This window comes from Elaeis guineensis, chromosome 9 (assembly GCF_000442705.2).
Source record: "Elaeis guineensis isolate ETL-2024a chromosome 9, EG11, whole genome shotgun sequence".
In the NCBI taxonomy this organism is placed as follows: Eukaryota; Viridiplantae; Streptophyta; class Magnoliopsida; order Arecales; family Arecaceae; genus Elaeis; species Elaeis guineensis.
Window position 1 is genome coordinate 18,673,002 of NC_026001.2, and position 8,110 is coordinate 18,681,111.

Here is an 8,110-nt window from a genome sequence, read left to right on the forward strand (position 1 = left end):
GTTCACAATATGTGATGACCCATACAGATTCCATCTTTATCACATCTCTATGCAGGAGGATGCAATATGTAATTCTCTAATAGCATACTTGCATATCTGTGCCAATTTGTGTTAGAAATATGTGAGCTCAGGTTCAAAACTGATTAATTTTTAGGCTTAATTAAAGGGTGCTACCCCGGATCCATGCTTATATTCTCCATATGATATGAGAATTTATTCTCTATATGAAAACAGCTCTCCACACATGCGGGTAAGGCTATGTACATCTGACCTCCCAGATCCTGCAATGGTAGGAGCTCTGTGCACAGGCGGTCCTTTTTACTTATTGATAATGATTAGTACTTAAAATCTTTCCAATCTTATTCTATAGAGTGTACTGATGAATTCAGAATGTAATAATTTAAGAATCTAAAGATAGAAAGAAAAGCCATAATTTGGGAATGGAATGCAATACTTTGGGGGAATACAATACTATTGATGCATTTCCATCTTACAAAAATAATCAAATTGATTACAGTGGCACAAACTGTAAGATTTATAATAAAAGAAAATAACTCTTCAGGCAGATTATGAGAGGACATGTACCATTAGATACATCACATTGTTTTAGCCACACAGTGATGGCAACTTGAAGGAAAAAAAGGAAGATGGCAAGCGTCCTGTCCTTCTAATATAGTCTGCTCTCTCGGATGTTCTAGCAGCTCTCTCATTCAGTTTGGCCTCTGCACTAGCACGCTTCTCTTCTGCTATTCTTCGTGTTGCGGCCAACTTGTTTGCCAGTTTTTCTTGTGCCCGAGATTTCATCCTCTCAGCCTTCAGCTAGGAGCCACAGAAAGTGTGGTTAATATTAGCTTTTGGTCCAGAAACAGAGGTCATAACATATGATACCAAGCAAATATTGTAAGATGATCTGTTGTTCACTTCAAAAAGAACAGCCTACCTTATCATTTGATAAAGCAGATAGGTGAAGGCGATTAAGTGCTTTCCTTTATTTGCTTTAGCGTTTAATTTGTTATGTAACTTATAACAGGAGTGACTTCCAAAGGAAAACGAGAAAGAAAATTTGACATGCACTAATTGCCAAATGGAATATTAAGAAAGGGAATAGCAAAACAATAGTTAAAATGCTAGAAAAAGAAACTTGACTGGCAACACTAAAAACCATTGTCATGGTGTGAGATTACATTCTAATTTTCTGCTCCATGTGCCGGCCCGCAGCCATTCTGCACAAACATCATGAATTATATCCAGGAGAAAAACAAGTGTATATGTAATTGGAACTTGATGGAGGTAGTGCGCAGAATGATGATTTTATGTGATAAGAAACATAACAAAATGCAATATCACTTGATTTATGTCATGTACTACTCATTTGCTTATATTAGTTGCTAATCATATAGCCAGAGGTTTAACTCTCTCTCTCTCTCTCTCTGCTGTTATGATTTGCTTATTCATAATAAAGTACATTATTCAAGAATCTCAAACTCTGGATAATCTTCTGAGAATTTGAATGTCTCCCTAGTACTTCAGGACTGCATTATTCTGCAGGAGCTTGGAAATCATGGTCGAATCAATAGATTAGATAAGTCAGCATAATCAAGAAAATGAGTCCTGAAGATCAAACTTGGGCTGCTGATATGGTGACTTATGTTCTTGTCCTACTTTATTCTTGTTGGCTGCATAGTATTTGTACTCAATAAAAAGAAAAATATGCTTGTTGTTTGTATGCAGTATATGGGCACCAGGACTGTTTAAAGTCTTCAAAACCATGTTCAAGTTACCACGTCGCTTCGCAATTGCCACATTGAGGTGATTATATGAGATTCTAATAAGAAGGTCAACAATGATTGTTATGACTAGAAGGTGATAATATAAGAAAAGAATGCACCTAGCAACACTAGCCAGATTGTTTTAGTGTCAGACAGGGGGACCACAAATTTTGTTCATTAATTAAGAAGTTATCTGTTGTTCTTTCAGCTACTTGAAAGGATAGCCTTTTGCAGCTACTTGCAAACAATTGAAATAATTGTCTGTCTCCAATAGCATACCTTTTGCAGGACAAATTTATATTACCAGTTATAGCTGTCTTTGGATGTCCGATATACAGTATTGAATGGAACTTCTACCAGCAGGATATATTACATGATAATAAGAAACCAAGTCAATAACAGTAATAGACACAAAAAGGCTATTATTTAGTACCTCCATCCTCCTTATCTCCATTTCAGCTTTTCTTTTCTCATGATTCTCCCATGCCTGTATCTTCACTTCTTCACGCTTGTATCTGAAAACACAAAGCCTAGATGTCTAGTGCAATTGTGGTGTAATTCCAATCACATATTGCAATTTTGTAATTTTGTACTAAACCTTTGGACATCAGCTGTCGATGTTGTCTAATGTTAAAAAAATTGATCCACAGAAAACAGAAGAGAACAATAGAAATGCTAATTTGCTATAACAGATATCCAGAGAATGGTCCATTCACCTGCATTTTAACCATGCAACATACAACATATGTTTCAGCAGCGAAGGTTTCCAAGGATCATCTGCTTTCATGAGTGATTTTTCAGAGATCTATAGCTAACTTCTTTAAAATGACATGGGACACATTAGTGGTATCCTCGAAAGAGCATTACATCTTACTAGCCATTTTAACTCCTTTCACCCTATTGTATACTCCAGACTAAAAGATTTACTAATTTGTCCATCTCATCTTTTATAATACATATGGAACATCATCAAGGATTTTTCCCAAGACCCTCATATGACACAAGCAGGGGAAAGCACCATAAGGTGATGCTTCAGACTGAAAAGTTATTACACACCAATATTTAACTTAAATCTAGAGGAAGGCTTGAGTGTTGAGTATTCTTCAATTTCCATTCCTAAAGATGTGAATGTTTGGTCTAAAAAAGGACATTAATTCTACCTAGATTGGCAGAAGAACACTCTGAAGATCTCCTTCCAGAGAAAGCAAATATAGAGTAGAGAAAGATGATTAGAGGCACAAGGCAATAAGTTATTGGCAATCTAGTCTTATCGAAATGCATTCAATTCATATACCAAAATCATTAGTCATGACAAAGAGCTCATTATAGAAACTGGAGCAATAAAACAAGGCAAATCAGAAAAAAAGAAGGCTCTAATAGGAGGAAGGCTGATTAAATTACCTCGCCGTATACTTGGCGCGTTCGGCCTCGTCCCATGCCATGGCTCGTGCTTCCAGAGAATCAGGTTCCTCACTTGTTCTGCACCCTTATTTTCAGATATCTTGCTGGCATCTAATTCACCCTCCCCTCTAGTAGGCCATCCATTCCCACTAGCCTTACCAAAGAGCACTGACTCACTATTCCTCTCCAAATTCCTCATACCTGCTTGGTAGCTCTCATGGGCTTGGGTGCCTTGTCTGCTCCTCCCTGGGGTGGATGATCTAGAAGAAATGGGACTCCTCAACACAGGAGTAGTAGCTCTAAGTGGTGTACCAGTCCTGGAGGGCTCTTTGCTAGCTATGGGGGTCATCTCTGTGCCCATATCCCTCACACTAACTGATCTTACTTCCATGGATGACTCCTCAACCGGCTTCCTGATCCTCCAGAATGACTCACTGCAATCTATCTTTTTTGTTTCTCCTTCATCTTGAGTAGGAACTGCCAGTGCTGCATCATCCTCCAATGCTCCATCTGCACTGCTGCAGGAATCCCTTCCCTTCGGAGGCATCGGACCGAGAAGCCTTCTATCATCGGCATTCGAGTTCCGGGGCTTGCTCTTGCTGTGACAGTGATCACCTCCACCAGATAATCCAACCAGCCACTTCTGGGCATCATCCCATTTTGAAGGGGTTGGCTTGGATCTAGAACCTAAGATCTTGCGATGTTGACGAGCCTTATTAGTTGCATTTCCATTGTGGAACTCAAAGTTATATGAGTTACTGCTGGGAATGTCCTGAGCTAATCCATTGCTGTAACACCCCTTATCATCCACAGGCCTCATTCTCTCAGTATGAGAAAAAAAAAGGCCTTCCTAATCCAATGACTGAACAAACAAGCTCAAATCTAAGCTATTGAAACACTTTTCCGGACCATGAACTAATCCAGGGAGCAGTTACTGAAACTTAGAACTGCAGCTAAATCCAAGTAGCATAAAGCACTAGAGCGCTTGCAGACCTTTGGTAGAAGATTGATGAAATGACCTTGTATTGGCTAAACTGCAGGAAGAGTAGTAATAGTATATCAAATATCGTGAAATCTGGACCTATAAACCATCACAAATCTCTGGCAAGCTTTTTTCACCAACTAGACCTCAAAGGAAAGAAACCAAGAAAAATGGCTTTACCAAAGAAATCTTTCTGTACCAGATTCAAAATCTGAAAGGCCTCAAACCATGGGAAAATATCTAAAGTTTCAAAGGAGAAGTGTTCTTCCAAATATCTTCGAAGCTAAATGTATGATCTCCTATTCTTCCCTTCTTTCCCTCAACCAAGAGGCAGTCTGGTGAAATCTTACCGAAAAGCAGATCTTCCTACTGCGGCAAGTCAACTCTAGCACAGACTCCAAAAACATACAGTCATGATCTCACCTTGGTATCTAAAAGACTGCAGCAAGTCATTTGAGGCTAAAGCCAAAGTGGAACACAAAACCCAGCTGGTTTTTTATCCTTTTCTGACTCAAAATAAAACCCCCTGAGTGCCCCTTTGTCCTCAGTCAGAAAAAAAAGGGAGATGATGCTTAGTCTAGGATCAGCTTCAGCACAAAGCCCACATGGTTTCCACGGGAGAAAGCTCAACCCTCAGTGTTCATAGGACCACAAACCCACCAACCCACTGGTTTTTTTATGAACCTCAGAGACAAAAAAGAAGAGGAAAAAAAAAAAGGAACACAAGAAAAAGATAGAGAGGGAGAGAGTGGTCAAGATCTGGTGGTTTTAGAGAGGACAAAGTACGCAGAGAAAAGAGGCATGATGGTTTGTGTGGGAGAGAACACAAGGAATGGAAATGGAGGTGGCTGCAATGGAGTGGTGAAAAGATGGTATTACACCACCTTGGAAATGGTAGCCTTTCTCCCCTATAAGAAAGATGATGATGCAATGCAGTAGCCGCTCGTGGGTGAAGGAGAATCCCTGGGAATTGAGTTGCAACGAGACGCAGAAAAAAATTATTCCGACTCTGCAAACTATGTTGGCTCTGGTCCCCATTCATTAGTCAGTACGCAATATTATATACATAGGAGCTTGTTAGTTGAGGTAACTCGCTTAGAATTATATGCTATACTAAGTGTACACACAATATCTTTTGATAAAAAAAAAAAAAATTATAATTTGGCGTTTCGAAATAATTAAGCTCAAAGTAAAATTTCAGAATTTCATTGTAAAAATTTTTCAACTTTAGAAAAGTCCAAGTAGTTAAAAATTATAAAATAATGATAATAAATATGAGATTATTAAATTACTAGTATACTTATTTATGTCATAGCAAAAGAAACCAGCTGGTTACAGAATATGGGATCACTGTGTTGTAATTCATAAAAAATGTTTTGCATTTGGTTATCTAGACTATTGATATCATCTAATCAAGGAAACATAAATGTCAATAAAAATAGGAAACTTAAGATATATATTAGTCGATTTGAAAATAGGAAAATGAATATGTGGATCACAGAATATTATAACCTCAATTCATAATTAGTCATGAGTAATATGTGAATGATCATGAAGCCCATGAACATCTAATGAGTATTTTATAATTCTGGATTAATTTCTTTATCAAGACTAATTTGAAATCACTCGGACAACAATAAACTCGGCTACTGGAGAACTTACCAATAACCCAGTGAATTATTTCTACCATATTATGGGAAAGACGAACATCGCATTAGGTTTACCGCGAGTGAGTGCAGTGGTGGTAATATTTTTAAATTTTGGTTGGATCTTTTTAACGGCTACTGCTATTTTCAGTAGCTTTTCGTAGGAGGCCTTGGGCGGGGACACGTGGAAGCATACAATTGGTGATCCTGCCCTGCTAATGATGACAGGTGTCGTCACGTGAGGGAGGGTGGTGGAGACAGCCTCGTCAGTGAATCACGTGGGCATTGTGGGTTTTGGATGGCTTAGTGGGTTGGTTCTGGGAATCTGAGGTGGTGAGAGCATGAAGTCATTAACTACATTATTATTCAAAGAAATGATATCACTAAAACAATAATAACATCATCAAATTCTATTTTATTACAAAATAATTTTATCAAAATAAGACTAAAGTAGGGAATAAGACAGGACAGAAAATGGAAAAAATTACTGGAAATAAATTTTGCTGCTATTTTTAGTAATGTTTTATTTTAATTTAGAGGGATGAGATAGTGATTTAAAAAAAAAAAGGAATCAAAAAAGTGCTATCCTATGTCCTTTTTTTTCCTTCCCCAACTCCATGTGAAGCAGTGGCATTTGATAGAGTTGGATTGAATGCATCCAAGAAAATGATTCTATTTATTTTTTATTTATTTCAAATGATCTTACAACCAAGTAAGATCTAAAGTGTTTTTTTTTTCTTTTGCAAGCATGAGAAAGTTCATAAAAAGTTTGCATGGGATTGGTAATGCTTCAGACCAAATTGGATGGTCAGTAGGGAGTTAATGGGTGAAGTCCAGAAGGATCATGTTAGCATTGTTTGACCAAGTCTTCCTTTGTGGTATTTTAAGAAGTCCTAGATTGTCAGTGACTTAATTTAGTTACATGGAATGCATGATACTGAGCTTATTTTGCACAGTGCCAGGTCATGCTTTATTTCTCTTTTCTTTTTATAAGAAGAATTTGCTTACATTGGAGGAATGTAATATAGAGTAGAAGATGCAGTCCAAAGACTACATGTGAGCATATGTCGAGTTTTCGGTGAAGACTCTTTTCAAATAAAATGCATGCACATGCAAATGTTGGCCCCAATCTGAACATGAATATAAAGCATGCCATATTACCCAAAGCATGACTATAACAAGTCTTGTACCCACAATGACATTTCTCCATGTAAATTTTCCTACATTGGCGAAAGTGGCAGAGGAGAATGAAAGAAAAGAAGTCCACATGATGTAGGACTTAATCTTGAGGTAGCAATCTTTTTGAGTTAGCTTCTTTTTGAGTTAGCTTGCATGTAGCTATGATACATGGAAACTAGTACATGTTAATTAGGGTTTTCGCCGGTAAAATAGAGATGTCGATGATATAGAAATATATTGAATATTTTCTTTGCAGAACACCCAACTGCACACTCTTTTCTTGGCATGAACAGCCCCACAAAATATGGTTCCCTAGGTCAACAGAATTGTGGGTTAGGCTTTATGAAAAATAGTAATCAAATTAAATTATAAGAGGAAAGCACATGCATGCATCATGGGCCATGCACAAGGGGCTCTCATGACACTTCTTATTGACCCACATTATTGAAGATCTAACAACCTTTTCATGTTCCTCCTTTTCATTCAGCCACATCTGCCAATGTTAGATGTCTAACTATTATTATCATAGCCTACATGGCAAATTCAATTTTCGATATCCAAACTTCATAGAGGAAAATCATTTTTGTAAAAGTATCTTAATTTTTTTCACTTTCCAATGTAGATAGTATGGCCACTATTTAATTCGCTTTAGGCGAATAACGCAAAATTAGCATCCTTTAAGCAATTATTACATAAAGTATATAACCAACGATGAAATGGTACCACGATAACATGACAATCATTGTGATTGCATGAACCGAAGTTAGTCATCATCATGGATCAAATACATCCAAGATTCACTAGTACAGACTTTCTCTATCATTAATGGACCACAATCAATTTACATAGTTCATGTCCAACAAATGCATGAGCAGAAGTAAATCAACAAAAGGGTATCCTAAAAGTTCTAGCAATGGATGCTCTTAATTAACATCTAGGGACCAGTGATGATCTTTGGATGGTGATGGTTAGAAGAGATATGAAAGCAACACTCCCTTGGGGGAAGGCCGTTGCATCCAGCAAGGATGCCTTTGTTTGTTGTGGTTTACAGGAAGCCAATTCCTCAGAGGTGGCCCAGAGGAACTCAAGGATAGAATAAGTGCTATCTTGTCTTGCCCATTGGTCTCTGGTTC

General features: G+C 37.6%; 1 protein-coding gene across 1 annotated transcript; it reads right to left on the reverse strand.

Annotated features, from left to right (window-relative positions):
* Positions 1 to 423: 423 nt before the first annotated feature.
* Positions 424 to 5,150, reverse strand: LOC105051375 (uncharacterized). The gene is given in 4 exon segments (XM_029266550.2): positions 424 to 819; positions 2,203 to 2,284; positions 3,171 to 3,237; positions 3,240 to 5,150. Coding segments are annotated over 4 exon segments (1,113 nt in total). The 5' UTR covers positions 3,991 to 5,150; the 3' UTR covers positions 424 to 606.
* Between the last annotated feature and the right edge of the window lie 2,960 nt (positions 5,151 to 8,110).